We start from the raw sequence: 18,086 nt of genomic DNA, 5'->3' as shown, positions 1-18,086 counted from the left end.
ATTATTTTCTAAATGGAGAGAAAATACAAAAAACTTGTCCTTGTGCTGGATTCCTTAAGGTTATTAGGGTTAGGGTTAGTCTGTGATGAGGAAGCCAATGTGATGCTATCATTCATTTCAAGAGAACTAGAATATAAAAGCAAGGATGTAATGTTGAGACTTCATAGAGCACTGGTGAGGCCTCAACTGGAGTATTGTGAGCAGGTTTTGGCCCCTTAGAAAGGATGTGCTGGAACTGGAGAGGGTTCAAGGGAGGTTCAGTAAAATGATTCCAGGATTGAATGGCTTGTCATATGAAGAGCGTTTGATGTCTCTGGGCCTGTAGTCACTAGAATTCAGAAGAATGAGGGGTGACCTCATTGAAACCTATTGAAAGGTGAAAGGCTTGGATAGAGTGGATGTGGAAAGGATGTTTCTGATGGTGGGAGAATCTAAGACCAGAGCACACAGCCTCAGCATAAAGGAGTGTCCTTTTAGAACAGAGATGAGAAATTTCTTCAATCAGGGGGTGAATTTGTGGTTCTGTGCCGTAGGCAGCTGCGTAGGCCAAGTCTTTATGTATACGTATATTTAACTTTACAGGAAAACCATTAATTCTGTCATTGGTCAGTGATATATAATGTAAAAAGAAGAGATCTCAAAATAGACTCTTGTGGAACAGCACTAATCATGGGCAGTCAACCAGAAAAGTCCCTCTTTATTCCGACTCTTTCCTGTCAATCAGCCACTGCTTTATCGATGCTAGTATCTTTCCTGTAATACCATGGACTCTTAACTTGTTAAGCTGCCTCATGTGTGGCACCTTGTCAAAGTCCTTCTGAAAATCGAAGTGCACAGCATCCACTGATTCTCCTTTGTCTATCCTGCATTTATTTTTCAATGAATTGTCAGGCAAGATTTTCCCTTGAGGAAACCATGCTGACTATGGTCTATTTTATCATGTTTTTCCAAGTACCCCCAAACTACATCCTTAACAATCAACTCCAATATCTTCCCATACACTGAGGCCTGACTAACTGGCCTATAATAAACACAAAGTACACTGCAGATGCTGTGGTCAAGTCAACACGTACAAAAGCTGGATGAACTCAGCAGGTCAGGCAGCATCTGTTAAAATGAGCACTCAACATTCCTGATGAAGGGTCTCGGCCCAAAACGTTGACTGCTCATTTCAACGGATGCTGCCTGACCTGGTGAGTTCATCCAGCTTTTGTACATGTTAGTTGGCCTATAATTTCCTTTCTTCTGCCTCTTACCCTTCTTGAAGAGTGCAATGAGATTTGCAATTTTCCAGTCTTCCAGAACCACTCCAGAATCTAGTGATTCTTGAAAGATCATTACTAATGCTTCCACAATTTCTTCAGCCACCCCTTTCAGAACTCTGGGGTGTACAACATCTGATCCAGGTGACTTATCTATCTTCAGACCTTTCAGTTTCCCAAGAACCTTCTCCCTTCTAATGGCAACTTCACACACTGCTGACCCCTGACACTCTCGAACTTCTACTATACTGCTAGTGTCTACCACAGTGAAAGCTTATTCAAAATACTTATTCATGTTTTCTGCCATTTCATAGTCCCCCATTACTACCTCTCCAGCATAATTTTCCAGCGGTCTGATATCCACTCACACCTCTCTTTTACAGTTTATGTATCTGAAGAAACTTTTGCTATCTTCTTAAATATTACAGGCTAGCTTACTTTTGTATTCCATCTTTTCCTTCATAATGACTTTTCTCGTTGCAACCTGGTGATTTTTAAGAAGCTTCCTAATCCTCTAACTTCCCAGTAATTTTTGCTCTATTACATGCCCTTTCAATGGCTTTTGTGTTGGCTTTGACTTCTCTTGTTAGCCACGGTTGTGTCATCTTGCTTTTAGAATACTATCCAGAAATTCCAACCATTGCTGCTCTGCCATCATCCCTGCCAGTGTTCTTTTCCAATCAATTCTGGATGACTCCTCTCATGCCTCTGTAATTCCGTTTACTCCATTGTATTGTATACATCCACCTTTAGTTTCTCCTTCTCACATTTCAGGGTGACTTCTGTCATATTATGATCATTCACAGCAAGTCTTCTTTTACCTCAAGATCACTGATCAGTTCTGGTTCTTTGAAAAACACCCAATCCGGAATAGCTGATCCTCTAGTGGGCTCAATGATGAGCTGCTCTAAAAAGCCATCTCGTTGGCATTCTAGAAATTCTAGTGTTGGCATCCTACTCTTGGCATCTAGCACCAGCCTGATTTTCTCATTCTAGCTGCATATTGAAATCCCCTATAGCTAATGTAACATTGCCCTTTTGGCCTGCATTTTCTATCTCCCATTGTAATTTGTAGACCTCATCCTTACTACTGCTGGTGCGGGTGGGGAGATGGTGTTTGTATATACTGTAACTCCTATCAGTGTCTTTATACCCTTGCAGAAACTGCCCTTAGCTCTACCGTCAACGATTCAACACCTTCCAATCTTATGTCACCTCTTTCTAATGATTTGATTTCATATTTTTCCAACAGAGCTACACCTCCCCTTCAGTCTACCTGCCTGTCCTTTCAATACAACTAAGCTCCCAGCTATAATCTTCTTACAGCCATGATTCAGTGATGCCTACGACATCATACTTGCCAAATTGTAACCATGCAACAAGAACATCTATCTTATTCCATAAACTGTGTGTATTCAAATATAAGACCTTCAGTCCTGCAATTTTGTTCTGTCAATAGACTCTCCTTGCTTGGAGTCTCACTGCACTCTACCTCTATTTGTAAGCCAACTGCCTCAACCTTGGCACCATCACTCCAGTTCCCTTTTCCCTGCCAAATTAGTTTAAGCCCTCCTGAACAACTCCTGCAAGGATATTGGTTCCCCCATGGTTTTAGGTGTAACTGATTCCTTTCGTACAGGTTGTACGTTCTCCAGAAGAGATCCCAATGATTCATAAATCTGAACCCCTGCCCCCTGCACCAGTTCCTCAGCCACATATTCACCTTCTAAATCACCTATTCTTACCCTGACTGGCATGTAGAGTGGGCAGAAATTACTATTGTGGAGGTCCTGTTTTTCAGCTTTCTACCTAGCTCCCTAAAATTCTTCTGCAGGACCTCCTCACCTGTCTACCTATGTTAATGGTGCCAGTATGTACCAAGACTTCTGGCTACTCAACCTCACCTTTGAGAATGCCATGGAAACGCTCAAGACATCTCTGACCCTGGCAACTGGGAAGTAACATACAAATTGCGCCTGGCAAAGGTGTTCAGGATAACATGTGGACTTACATCTGGGCAGCATGTGGTGATGTCCGATCCTCTGAACAGGAGTCATCTGGTTTCTGAGGTCCCTGAGTCAGACGGTCTGGTGTCTGGTCTCCTTGTGTCAGACTGGTGTCTGGTTTATTGACATATTCCAACCAGCACAGATGGGTTGAACCAAAAGGCTTAACATCATCACCTAATCCTCACAACACTGTGTTGGTCACCAGGATGTGGAAACACAGCCATCCATCTGCCTGCCTCAGTCTCTGCCCCAGACTTTGCCAAAGGTCAGCAGTTGTGTGAGCTTCCTGTCGAAGGGTTAGGACACATTGTCCTCAATAGTGACTCTGTCTTCTGTGTAACACAAATCATTTGTCTTGTGCCTCTGTTTCTGCCCCAGGCATTGCAAAAGGCCTCCAGTTGTCTGAGCATCCTTTCGAGGTGTTTGGACACGTTCTACTCACTATGGCTTTTCCCTTTGGTTTTCCAGAAACTCCAGCAGTTCCCAGCCTACTGGTGACCACTCTGTCCAGCAGTCCTATCTCACAGTCCAGGTCTGAAACCTGACCCAGAGAAGCCCCTCTCATTATTACATTTTTGTATTATGATTTTGGAGGGGGTAACGATGCTATAGGAAGGTGTGATTGTGTGGTTGGGACTATGAAAAGCCAGGGTTTGAGGGTACCAGGCAGAGTGCTGACAGGGTGCACAGGACAAGATTGTGGAAGAAGACCATAAGATAGGAGCAGAATTAAGCCAATCACCCCTCGAGTCTGCTCCACCATTTGATTATGGCTAATTTATTAACCCTCTCCACCCCATTCTGCTGCCTTCTCTCTGTAACCTAGAACATGTCAAACTCCATTTTAAATATACCAGATGACTTGGCCTCCACAGCCATCTGTGGCAATGAATTCCACAGATTCAGTACCTTCTAGCTAAAAAATATTCCTCTTCTTCTCTGTTCTAAATGGACATTATTCTGATTTTGTGCCTTCTGCTCTTAGAATCTCCCAATATAGGAAACATCCTCTGCACATCCACTCTATCTGGGCTTCTCAAAATTAAATAGGTTTCAATGAGATTCACCCTCAATATCTGTGCTCCTGTCAAATATTCTCCCCGTGAGGGGTCAGTGTGGACATGGTGGAGGATTACAAAGACCTGGGGATACAAATTGACAATAAACTGGTCCGTTCAAAGAACACTGAGGCTGTCTACAAGAAAGGTCAGAGCCGTCTCTACTTCCTGAGGAGGCTGAGGTCCTTTAACATCTGCCGGACGATGCTGAGGATGTTCTACGAGTCTGTGGTGGCCAGTGCTATCATGTTTGCTGTTGTGTGCTGGGGCAGCAGGCTGAGGGTAGCAGACACCAACAGAATCAACAAACTCATTCGCAAGGCCAGTGATGTTGTGGATGTGGAACTGGACTCTCTGACGGTGGGTGTCTGAAAAGAGGATGCTGTCCAAGTTGCATGCCATCTTGGACAATGTCTCCCATCCACTCCATAATGTACTGGTTAGGCACAGGAGTACGTTCAGCCAGAGACTCATTCCACCGAGATGTAACACTGAGCGTCATAGGAAGTTATTCCTGCCTGTGGCCATCAAACTTTACAACTCCTCCCTCGGAGTGTCAGAAACCCTGAGCCAATAGGCTGGTCCTGGACTTATTTCCACTTGGAATAATTAACTTATTATTATTTAATTATTTATGGTTTTATATTGCTATATTTCTACACTATTCTTGGTTGGTGTGACTGTAACGAAACCCAATTTCCCTTGGGATCAATAAAGTCTGTCTGTCTGTCTGTTATTTGTTAGCTGTGGATTTCAGTTTGAAGTGTTGAACTCTGCATTAACCTGATGTATTTCCAACAATGCTTCCTTATCTTCTCACTTTCTGCCTAGGGATGAGTGGGAATGGCTCCAGATGTTCAGAGGCTTGGATGAGCCCAGCCCCATGGATCCACGTGAGGAGAGTCCACAGACACGGTTCCAGGAGGAGTTGAGGGCAGCAGTTCCGGAGCTGGTTAAACGCTTTGCCATCCCTTTACAACAGGTACCCCCAGTGCACCAACTGCGGTCCTGTCCTCTCCCTGCCCTGTTCTCACTGCCAGCGCGAATGACCCAGGAGCAAAGTCTTTGCTTGCCCATCTCTTTACAACAGGTACCTGTAGCGCACCGACCATGGTCCTGCCCCCATCCCATGGCCAGCATGACTGTCCCAGGAGTGAAGTCCTCATTTTGTAGTCTCTTTACAGAGCATTGACTGCATTCATGCCCCTGTTCCACTGCTATTGTGACTGTCCTAGAAGTGCCATCCCTTTACAACAGGTACCCCCAGTGCACCAACTGCGGTCCTGTCCTCTCCCTGCCCTGTTCTCACTGCCAGCGCGAATGACCCAGGAGCAAAGTCTTTGCTTGCCCATCTCTTTACAACAGGTACCCACAACAAGCCGAGAGCATTTTTGCCCCTTCCCCTGCCCCCATCCCACTGCCAGTGCAACCATCCCAGGATCGAAGTCCCTGCTTCACCATATCAGCACTACACTGCCAGTACAACTGTCCCAGGGACTGTTCCACCTGGCTCTACATAGGCTGCTGCTCTGTCTCCAACCTGACACAAGGATTGCAGGTTCATCATGGGATTCTGGTATAAAGGTCCTCTCCCCTCCGAGACTGAGTGCCAAGCTCCCCACCTCAGCTCTGCCTTGGGTTGACATTCCCTCAGGACGGGCCCCTGATCTGTGGCCTGTCTGACTGCAAACTGTTGGAAACCACGTGTCCTCCCTTCACCCCGACCTGCTCTTTACTTTGTTCAAAGGTTAATTTATTATCAAAGTATACAGCTCTGAAATTCTTCTTCTCCAGATAGCCACAAAATCAAGAAATAAAAGAACAGCATCATGATCATCAACCCTCAAATCCCTCCTCCCCGCACAAAAAAAGAACAAAAATGGAACAGACACATCAAACCCCAAATTTTCCTCCCTGCACACAAAATAAACGAGAAAGATCAGGTGCAAAACACAGGATTAAAAAAAAACAATAAGATTGAAAAAAAAGCCTGTAGTCCAAGTCCATATTCAAAACGCAGAAAACCTGGGTAACATTCTCCGGGCACAGTTGCAGGCCATTCCCTCTCCAGCAGCAGAGCGATCTCAGCAGCAATCAAAAGGCAGTCTCTCCTCTCTGGTAGTAGAGCAATCCCCCAGTGATCAAAAGGTAGTCTTCCCTCTCCGATGACAGAACGATTCCCCTATTGATCAAACGGCAGTTCTCCTCCCCAGCATCAGAGCGATCCCACCAACGATCAAAAGGTAGTTTCCCCTCTCCATAGCAGAGTGATCCCACCAGTGATCAAAAGGCAGTCTCCCCTCTCTGTAGCAGAGTGATCCCACCAGTGATCAAAAGGTAGTCTCCCCTCTCCGTAGCAGAGTGATCCCACCAGTGATCAAAAGGTAGTCTCCCCTCTCCGTAGCAGAGTGATCCCACCAGTGATCAAAAGGCAGTCTCCCCTCTCCGTAGCAGAGCGATCCCACCAGTGATCAAAAGGTAGTCTCCCCTCTCCGTAGCAGAGCGATCCCACCAGTGATCAAAAGGTAGTCTCCCCTCTGCAATAGCAGAGTGATCCCACCAACGATCAAAAGGTAGTCTCCCCTCTCCATAGCAGAGTGATCCCACCAGTGATCAAAAGGTAGTCTCCCCTCTCCGTAGCAGAGCGATCCCACCAGTGATCAAAAGGTAGTCTCCCCTCTGCAATAGCAGAGTGATCCCACCAACGATCAAAAGGTAGTCTCCCCTCTCCATAGCAGAGTGATCCCACCAGTGATCAAAAGGTAGTCTCCCCTCTCCGTAGCAGAGTGATCCCACCAGTGATCAAAAGGTAGTCTCCCCTCTCCGTAGCAGAGCGATCCCACCAGTGATCAAAAGGTAGTCTCCCCTCTCCAATAGCAGAGTGATCCCACCAGTGATCAAAAGGAAGGCAGCTGGCTTTCACCTTCTGCATTTGCCTTGATATTTCAAATTCTCTCATTACTTTAATTGGTGAATAATGGAAGTTTTAGTTGGTGAAATGGAGTTTGACATCAGCTCCCACAGCCTCTGCCTCGGCAAATCCCTTCAGAGTCTGCAGAGTGCTAAAACACCCAAACGATCTCTGAACTGCAAATCACAGGCTCCAACAGTTCCAGAATGACATTCAAGATGAAAATCAAATGTAAAAGACATAAAAGAAGTGAAAAATATGGTTTCACAATCTATCCAGAAAATGTTGACTGGAGGATCATTGAACACAGGTGCCATCTGGACCTATGAGCTACCCTTTATCTTGTGATTTGTGCTTTACCCCGACCCTAATTGCCATCTGCTCATTTGTTCTCTGACCAATTTTCTTGGACCTGTTGCCCCTGAATCCTGACAATTGCACTGCTCTATTTGCCCCTGAACTCCGTGTGTTGAGTTTACAGGGGTCGGTGATCTCAGTGCTACCTCTTGGTTCCCTCAGGTGAAGGAATTGCGACTCTACAGTCAGGAGGTGTTGGAGTTTGCCGGAGATTTATCCTTCCTTCTGCTTCTGCCACCCTCTGATGACGTGTGTACAGCCCCGGGACAGAACAGTCCCAGCCCCCAGTCTGGGCTTCTCACCCTGCCTCTGCAGACCTTTGAACTGGGTGAGAGGATGTTACCTTCAGTTTACCCTCTGTGTGTGTCTGTCCCCACTTGTCTGTGGTGCTGTAGGTGAGTGTTCCATTGTACCTGTGTCTCACCATGCTTGCCACACAAAAATAAACTCGACCAGACCCAAACAGCATCATCAGTCACTGAGTCAGGCAGTGAGATAAGGACTCACATCAGTGAGGATCTGGTGTCTGCTGTTACTCTGGCATTGTCTGTTACTCAGTGACTCCCAGCATGTTTCAATGATTTACTCTGACAAATTGCTTGTCTGCAGTGATCCCAGTGATTCCTTCAGCCAGCTGTTTCCAACACCCATATGTGACCAGCATCCCCCTTCCCAGTTCTGACTCTCTACTTCTCTCTAAAGGCTTTCTGCAAATTCCAGTTGCTGCTTCAGACATTAGTCGCGCTTTTCTGTTAAGGAAATAAGACTGCCTCTTTCAGCCCGTGTGAACTCTGTTTAATAACATCAGGTGCCAAGTCAATGCTGAAGTTATCAGACAGTAATGAGTGTCAGCTTGGCTGAACCATGAACATTGTGGCGTCAAAGTTCCAGTTGTATAGGATCCTGTCCCATTCGAGAGTTTGCCCAATCCCATGCGAAAGGTTTGTTTATCAATGCACTAGGGGTGAGGGGGCTCCTGTCCCACTCGGGGGCTTATATGGAGTAAGAGGGCTCCTGTCCCACTCAAGTTCAGGGGCTTACTGGGGGTGAGGGGTCCTGTCCCACGGGGGCTTATTGGGGGTGAGAGGGCTCTTGTCCCACTCGGGGGCTTATTGGGGTGAGAGGGCTCCTGTCCCACTCAAGTTCAGGGGCTTACTGGGGGTGAGGGGTCCTGTCCCACGGGGGCTTATTGGGGGTGAGAGGGCTCTTGTCCCACTCGGGGGCTTATTGGGGTGAGAGGGCTCCTGTCCCACTCAAGTTCAGGGGCTTACTGGGGGTGAGGGGTCCTGTCCCACGGGGGCTTATTGGGGGTGAGAGGGCTCTTGTCCCACTCGGGGGCTTATTGGGGTGAGAGGGCTCCTGTCCCACTCAAGTTCAGGGGCTTACTGGGGGTGAGGGGTCCTGTCCCACGGGGGCTTATTGGGGTGAGAGGGCTCTTGTCCCTCTCGGGGGCTTATAGGGGGTGAGAGGGCTCCTGTCCCACTCAAGTTCAGGGGCTTACTGGGGTTGAGGGGTCATGTCCCACGGGGGCTTATTGGGGTGAGAGGGCTCTTGTCCCACTCGGGGGCTTATATGGAGTAAGAGGGCTCCTGTCCCACTCAAGTTCAGGGGCTTACTGGGGGTGAGGGGTCCTGTCCCAAACAGTTGCTCGGGAACTTACTGGGATGAGAGGTCTCCCCTCCCACTCAGGAGCTCAGGGTTTTACAGTGGGTGAGAGGGCTCCTGTCCCTCTCGGAAGATTGGGGGCTTACTGGGGGTAAGGGAGATCCTGCCCCACTCAGGAGCTTGGGAGGCTTTCTGATGGTGAGAGGGGGCTTATTGGGGGTGAGAGGGCTCCTGTCCCACTCGGGGGCTTATTAGGGGTAACAGGGCTCCTGTCCCACTCAGGGGCTTATTGGGGGTGAGAGGGCTCCTGTCCCACTCGGGGGCTTATTGGGGGTAAGAGGGCTCCTGTCCCACTCAGGGGCTTATTGGGGGTAAGAGGGCTCCTGTCCCACTCAGGGGCTTATTGGGGGTAAGAGGGCTCCTGTCCCACTCAGGGGCTTATTGGGGGTAAGAGGGCTCCTGTCCCACTCGGGGGCTTATTAGGGGTAAGAGGGCTCCTGTCCCACTCAGGGGCTTATTGAGGGTAAGAGGGCTCCTGTCCCACTCAGGGGCTTATTGGGGGTAAGAGGGCTCCTGTCCCTCTCAGGGGCTTATTGGGGGTAAGAGGGCTCCTGTCCCACTCAGGGGCTTATTGGGGGTAAGAGGGCTCCTGTCCCACTCAGGGGCTTATTGGGGGTAAGAGGGCTCCTGTCCCACTCAGGGGCTTATTGGGGGTGAGGGCTCCTGTCCCACAGGGGCTTATTGGGGGTAAGAGGGCTCCTGTCCCACTCGGGGGCTTATTGGGGGTAAGAGGGCTCCTGTCCCACTCGGGGGCTTATTGGGGGTGAGGGCTCCTGTCCCACTCAGGGGCTTATTGGGGGTAAGAGGGCCCCTGTCCCACTCAGGGGCTTATTGGGGGTGAGAGGGCTCCTGTCCCACTCAGGGGCTTATTGGGGGTAAGAGGGCCCCTGTCCCACTCAGGGGCTTATTGGGGGTGAGAGGGCTCCTGTCCCACTCAGGGGCTTATTAGGGGTAAGAGGGCTCCTGTCCCACTCGGGGGCTTATTAGGGGTAAGAGGGCTCCTGTCCCACTCAGGGGCTTATTGGGGGTGAGAGGGCTCCTGTCCCACTCAGGGGCTTATTGGGGGTAAGAGGGCTCCTGTCCCACTCGGGGGCTTATTAGGGGTAAGAGGGCTCCTGTCCCACTCGGGGGCTTATTGGGGGTAAGAGGGCTCCTGTCCCACTCGGGGGCTTATTGGGGGTGAGAGGGCTCCTATCCCACTCGGGGGCTTATTAGGGGTAAGAGGGCTCCTGTCCCACTCGGGGGCTTATTAGGGGTAAGAGGGCTCCTGTCCCACTCAGGGGCTTATTGGGGGTGAGAGGGCTCCTGTCCCACTCGGGGGCTTATTGGGGGTAAGAGGGCTCCTGTCCCACTCGGGGGCTTATTAGGGGTAAGAGGGCTCCTGTCCCACTCGGGGGCTTATTGGGGGTAAGAGGGCTCCTGTCCCACTCGGGGGCTTATTGGGGGTAAGAGGGCTCCTGTCCCACTCGGGGGCTTATTGGGGGTAAGAGGGCTCCTGTCCCACTCGGGGGCTTATTAGGGGTAAGAGGGCTCCTGTCCCACTCGGGGGCTTATTGGGGGTAAGAGGGCTCCTGTCCCACTCGGGGGCTTATTGGGGGTAAGAGGGCTCCTGTCCCACTCGGGGGCTTATTAGGGGTATGTGGGCTCCTGTCCCACTCGGGGGCTTATTGGGGGTAAGAGGGCTCCTGTCCCACTCGGGGGCTTATTGGGGGTAAGAGGGCTCCTGTCCCACTCGGGGGCTTATTAGGGGTAAGTGGGCTCCTGTCCCACTCGGGGGCTTATTAGGGGTGAGAGGGCTCCTGTCCCACTCAGGGGCTTATAGGGGGTGAGAGGGCTCCTGTCCCACTCGGGGGCTTATTAGGGGTAAGAGGGCTCCTATCCCACTCGGGGGCTTATTGGGGGTAAGAGGGCTCCTGTCCCACTCGGGGGCTTATTGGGGGTAAGAGGGCTCCTGTCCCACTCGGGGGCTTATTAGGGGTAAGAGGGCTCCTGTCCCACTCGGGGGCTTATTATGGGTGAGAGGGCTCCTGTCCCACTCAGGGGCTTATTGGGGGTGAGAGGGCTCCTGTCCCACTCGGGGGCTTATAGGGGGTGGGAGGGCTCCTGTCCCACTCAGGGGCTTATTGGGGGTGAGAGGGCTCCTGTCCCACTCAGGAACTTTCTGTCTGTCTCAGGTTACCCAGACCAATAGGAAGTGCATATTTTTCAAAACATCATTAACTGCCTGTGCTGTGCTCCTTGCCACACCTGTAGTCAAGGCTGACGTTGGACACCCTTATTCATCTGGGACATTTGGAGGCCAGGCTGTCTGAGGTTGATGTAAACACCTGCTTGCCCACTTGCATACGGGCTGTAAAATACACAGGAGCAGAAATACGGTCGTTCACATCTGCTCCACCATTCCATCATGGCTGACTTATTGTCCTTCTCAACCCCATTCTCCTGCTTTCTCCCCATAATCTTTGATGCCTTGGCTAATCAATAACCTATGCAGTGTTCTCTCCAACACTTCTTCAATGGAATCTCAGGAATGTCGAGGGGCTTTAAATTCCTGTTGTTCTGAACTATTTGATGTTACTGATATCTGACCAGTGCCGTACCTCTTTGCCTAGTTGGTCAGTGGATCCCCTCATCAGGTACATCACCACAGGACTGATGCTTTCAGCTTCCCACCCTCCTCGCAGGTTAGAGGCTGCAAGAGAAGTGAAAACTGAAGCAGAGTCTGTCCAGAGGCCACAACAGAAATGTCTCTGTGGCTTCCGGTGGAGTACATTCATGTTCAGTAACAACACCAAAGGAATTATCTGCATTTTCCAGAGACTGATTAAAGTTTGCTTCCTTGAAATAGTTTGATGAATTAATGTAATTATTACTGTAATTAATATATTGAACATAGACCAGTACAGTAGAGGAACGGGCCCTTCAGTCCACTATGATATGCTGAACCAATTAAATTAGTAATCAAATTGCCTAATAATTTCTTCTGCCTACACAATGTCCATATCCTTCCATTTCCCTCACATTCATGTGCCTATCTAAACGTCTCTTAAATTGTCTAATGTTTCTGTCTCTTCCACTACCCCAGGCAGTGTATTCCAGGCACCCAACACTCTGTGTGAAAAACATTTACCTCTCACTTCTCCTTTGAAATCACCCCCTCTCACCCTCTGATGTTAGACATTTCAACCCTTGGAAAAAAATATTGTCTAAATATGAGGATGTAATGTTGAGACTTTATAAAGCACTGATGAGGCCTCACTTGCAGTACTGTGAGCAGTTTTGGGCCCTTTATCTATGTTCTAGGATAGAACATAGAAAACCTACAGCACAACACAGGCCCTTTGTCCCACAAAGCTGTGCTGAACATGTTCTTACCTTAGAAATTACCTAGGGTTACCCACAGCCCTCTATTTTTCTGAGCTCCATGTGCGAATCCAGGAGTCTCTTAAAAGACCCTATTGTATCTGCCTCCACCATCGTCATCAGCAGCCCATTCCACGCACTCACCACTCCCTGCTTAAAAAAACTTACCCCTGATATCTCCTCTGTACCTACTTCCAAGCACCTTAAAACTGTGCCCTCTCGTGTTAGCCATTTCAGTCCTGGGAAAAAGACTCTGACTATACATCATCTTATACACCTCTATCAGGTCACCTCTCATCCTCTGCAGGTCTAAGGAGAAAAGGCCAAGTTCACTCAACCTATTCTCATAAGGCATGCTCCCCAATCCAGGCAACATCCTTGTAAATCTCCTCTGCTTAGTGGAAACTATAGAAAGGATGTGCTGAAAATGGAGGCGGTTCAAAGGAAGTTCATGAAAATGATTCTAGATTGAATGACTTGTTGTATGAAGAGTGTATGATGGCTCTGGGCCTGTATTCACTGTAATTCAGAAGAATAAGGGTTGACCTCATTGAAACCTTTTGAATGGTGAAAGGTCTGATAGAGTGGATGTGGAGAGGGTGTTTCCTATGGTGGGAGAGTCTAAGACCAGAGGACACAGCCTCAGAATAGAGGAGATGTCCTATTAGAATGGAGATGAGGAGTAGTAAATCTGTGGAATTCAATCCCAGAGGCAGCTGTAGAGGTCAAGTCTTTATGTATATTTAAGGCAGAGATTGATAGATTCATGATTGTTCAGGGCATGAAGGGATATAGAGAGAAGGCAGGAGATTGGGGCTGGGGGGAAAAGTGTATCAGGTGTGATGAAATGGCTGAGCAGACAATGGTCCAAATGGCCTAATTCTGCTCCTATATCTTCTGGTCTTATCATGCGAAGTGAGTGAAGTGCACCTCTACCCTTGCTGGACAGTATGGCCTCAGTGCAGAAGGACCCGCTATTGTGCTGTGGAATGTTAAATCTCTCCACTGAGTCTGCCTGGCTATTGTGTTCTTTGAGCAATCCTGCTTCATGTGTGGAAAGAAGTTGATTTTAATTTACAGAGAGGATGGGGGAGGAGTGAATGGCCTGAGGAAATATCTTCAAAAGAGCAAGATCAGGTTTGGTCAGAAGATTCCAAAACTTACAATCCCATATAACCATAACAATTACAACACGGAAACAGGCTATCTCGGCCCTTCTAGTCCATGCTGGACGCTTACTCTCACCTAGTCCCACCGACCTGCACTCAGCCCTTAATTTCTATTCCTTTCCTGTCCATATACCTATCCAATTTTACTTCAAATGACAAAACTGAACCTGCTTCTACCACTTCTACTGGAAGCTCGTTCCACACAGCTACCACAATCTGAGTAAAGAAATTCCCCCTTGTGTTACCCCTAAATATTTGCCCCCTAACTCTCCAACTCATGTCCTCTTGTTTGAATCTCCCCTACTCTCAATGGAAAAAGCCTATCCACGTCAACTCTATCTATCCCCCTCATAATTTTAAATACCTCTATCGAGTCCTCCCTCAATCTTCTACGCTCCAAAGAATAAAGACCTAACTTGTGCAACCTTTCTCTGTAATTTAGGTGCTGAAACCCAGGTAACATTCTAGTAAATCTTCTCTGTACTCTCTATTTTGTTGACATCTTTTCTGCAATTCGGTAACCAGAACTGGACACAATACTCCAAATTCGGCCTTACCAATGCCTTGTACAATTTTAACATTACACCCCAACTCCTATACTCAATGCTCTGATTTATAAAGGCCAACATACCAAAAGCTTTCTTCACCACCCTATCCACATGAGATTCCGCCTTCAGGGAACTGTGCACCATTATTCCTAGATCACTCTGTTCTACTGCATTCCTCAATGCCCTACCATTTACCATGTATGTCCTATTTGGATTATTCCTACCAAAATGTACCACCTCACACTTATCAGCATTAAACTCCATCTGCCATCTTTCAGCCCACTCTTCTAACTGGCCTAGATCTCTCTGCAAGCTTTGAAAACCTACTTCATTATCCACAACCCCACCTTATCTTAGTATCATCTGCATACTTACTAATCCAATTTATCACCCCATCATCCAGATCATTTATGTATATGACAAACAACATTGGACCCAGTACAGATCCCTGAGGCACACCACCAGACACCGGCCTCTAACTTGACGAACAGTTATCCACCACTACTCTCTGGCATCTCCCATCCAGCCACTGTTGAATCCATTTTATTACTCCAATATTAACACCTAGCGACTGAACCTTCCTAACTAACCTTCGGTGCGGAACCTTGTCAAAGGCCTTACTGAAGTCCATATAGACAACATCCACTGCTTTACCCTTGTCATCTTTCCTAGTATCCTCTTCAAAAAATTCAGTAAGATTTGTCAAACATGACCTTCCATGCATAAATCCATGTTGACTGTTCCTAATCAGACCCTGTCTATCCAGATAATTATATATACCATCTCTAAGAATACTTTCCATTAATTTACCCACCACTGACGTCAAACTTACAGGCCGACAATTGCTAGGTTTACTTTTAGTACCCTTTTTAAACAATGGAACAACATGAGCAATACACCAATCCTCCGGCACCATCCCCGTTTCTATTGACATTTGAAATATTTCTGTCTGAGACTCTGCTATTTGTACACTAACGTTCCTCAAGGTATTAGGAAATATCCTGTCAGGATCTGGAGACTTATCCACTTTTATATTCCTTAAAAGCGCCGGTACTTCCTCCTCTTTAATTGTCATAGTTTCCATAACTTCCCTACTTGTTTTCCTTACCTTACACAATTCAATATCCTTCTCCTTAGTGAATACCGAAGAAAAGAAATTGTTCAAGATCTCCCCCATCTCTTTTGGCTCCACACATAGCTGTCCACTCTGATTCTCTAAGGGACAAATTTTATTCCTCACTATAACCATATAACCATATTCCTCACTATACTTTTGCTATTAATATAACTGCAGAAACCCTTTGGATTTATTTTCACCTTACTTGCCAAAGCAACCTCGTATCTTCTTTTAGCTTTTCTAATTTTTTTCTTAAGATTCTTTTTACATTCTTTATATTCCTCGAGTACCTCATTTACTCCATGCTGCCTATATTTATTGTAGATCTCTCTCTTTTTCCGAACCAAGTTTCCAATATCCCTTGAAAACCATGGCTTTCTCAAACTTTTAACCTTTCCTTTCAACCTAACAGGAACATAAAGATTCTGTACCCTCAAAATTCACTTTTAAGTGACCTCCATTTCTCTATTACATCCATCCCATAAAACAAATTGTCCCAATCCACTCCTTCTAAATCCTTTCACATCTCCTCAAAGTTAGCCTTTCTCTAATCAAAAATCTCAACCCTGGGTCCAGACCTACCCTTCTCCATAATAGTATTAAAACTAATGGTATTGTGATCACTGGACCCGAAGTGATCCCCAACACATACATCTGTCACCTGACCTATCTCATTTCCTAACAGGAGATCCAACACTGCCCCATCTCTAGTTGGTACCTCTATGTATTGCTGCAAAAAACTATCCTGCACACATTTTACAAACTCCAAACCATCCAGCCCTTTTACAGAATGGGCTTCCCAGTCTATGTGTGGAAAATTAAAATCTCCCACAATCACAACCCTGTGCTTACTACAAATATCTGCTATCTCCTTTCAAATTTGCTCCTCCAATTCTTGCTCCCCATTAGGTGGTCTATAATACACCTCTATAAGCGTTACTACACCTTTCCCATTCCTCAATTCCACCCAAATAGTCTCCCTAGATGAGCCCTCTAATCTATCCTGCCAGAGCACAGCTGTAATATTTTCTCTGACAAGCAACGCAACACCTCCCCCTCTTGTCCCTCTAATTCTATCACATCTGAAGCAACAAAATCCAGGAATATTTAGTTGTCAATCACATCTGTCCTGCAGCCATGTTTCACTAATAGCTACAACATCATATTTCCAGGTATCAATCCATGCTCTAAGCTCATCCACCTTTCTTACAATGCTCCTAGCATTAAAATAAATGCACTTAAGAAATTCTCCACCTCTTTCTCTCTGTTTATCTCTAACGGTGCAAATAACTTTACTCTCTTCTTTTTCTTCCTTCTCCCATACATCTGTTCCTACACTCTGATACCTCTCCCCCCTTGTATCTAGTTTAAATCGACTGGATCCTCTCTAGCAAACCTACCTGCAAGAATATTTGTCCCCCTCCAGTTCAGATGTAAACCGTCCCACCGGAACAGGTTCCACCTTCCCTGGAAAACTGCCCAATTACCTATAAATCTGAAGCCCTCCCTCCTGCACCATGTCTTCAGCCAGGTGTTGATCTACGCTATCTTACTATTTCTAAACCAGGCTGCATGTGGCACTGGTAGCAATCCTGAGATTGCTGTGCTGGAAGTCCTGTCCTTTAACTTGTCGCGTAACTCCCTAAACTCACCTTTCAGGACCTCCTCACTCTTCCTACCCACGTCATTGGTCCCTACATGGACCACGACGTCCGGCTGCTCACCCTCCCTCTTGAGGATATTGAGAACTCGGTCTGAGATATCACGGACCCTGGCACCAGGGAGTCAACAGACCATCTGGGATTCTCGATCTCTTCCACAGAACCTCCTATCTGTCCCCCTAACTATCGAATCCCCTATCACTACTGCTCTCCTCTTTTCCCTCCTTCCCTTCTGAGCTGAGGATCCAGTCTCGGTGCCAGAGACGCAACCACTGCAACTTGTCCCTGGTAGGTCGTCCCCACCAACGGTATCCAAAACGGTATACTTATTATTGATCGGAACGGCCACAGGAGTGCTCTGCTCATTCTGTCTGATCCCCTTCCCTCTCCTGACAGTCACCCAACTACCTGTCTTGTTAACACGTACAAACAAGCTGGAGGAACTCAGCAGGTCGGACAGCATCCATGGAAACGAAGTCAACATTTCTGGCCAAGATCCTTCGTCAGGACTGAAGAGCGAGGGGGCAGGGGCCCTATAGAGAAGGTGGGGGGAGAGTGAGAAGGAGAAGGCTGGTAGGTGCCAGGTGAAAAACCAACCAGAGGAAAGGTCAAGGGGTGGGGGAGGGGGATGCAGGGAGGGGATAGGCAGGAAAGGTGAAGGAGGAATATAAGGTGAAAGCACTATGGGTAGTATATAACCATATAACAATTACAACATGGAAACAGGCCATCTCGGCCCTTCTAGTCCATGCCAAAAGCTTACTCTCACCTAGTCCCACCTATCTCCTCTGTACTCTCTCTAATTTGTTGACATCTTTCCTATAATTCGGTGACCAGAATTGTACACAATACTCCAAATTTGGCCTCACCAATGCCTTGTACAATGTTAACATTACACCCCAACTCCTATACTCAATGCTCTGATTTATAAAGGCCAGCATACCAAAAGCTTTCTTCACCACCCTA

The 18,086-nt window shown here is 47.4% G+C and overlaps 1 protein-coding gene across 2 annotated transcripts in view; it reads left to right on the top strand.

Annotated features, from left to right (window-relative positions):
• Positions 1-18,086, top strand: part of LOC132398992 (ankyrin-repeat and fibronectin type III domain-containing 1-like) — a 755,630-nt gene that overhangs the window by 688,148 nt on the left and 49,396 nt on the right. For both annotated transcript variants that reach the window (XM_059978830.1, XM_059978831.1), the window contains 2 exons: positions 5,161-5,311; positions 7,760-7,925. In XM_059978830.1, coding sequence (XP_059834813.1) covers positions 5,161-5,311; positions 7,760-7,925 — 317 coding nt within the window. The remainder of the gene's footprint in view (positions 1-5,160; positions 5,312-7,759; positions 7,926-18,086) is intronic.

This window comes from Hypanus sabinus, chromosome 9 (assembly GCF_030144855.1).
Source record: "Hypanus sabinus isolate sHypSab1 chromosome 9, sHypSab1.hap1, whole genome shotgun sequence".
NCBI classification, from domain to species: Eukaryota; Metazoa; Chordata; class Chondrichthyes; order Myliobatiformes; family Dasyatidae; genus Hypanus; species Hypanus sabinus.
Note: the sequence above shows the minus strand (reverse complement) of the source record. Positions and strands in the feature narration are given on the sequence as shown.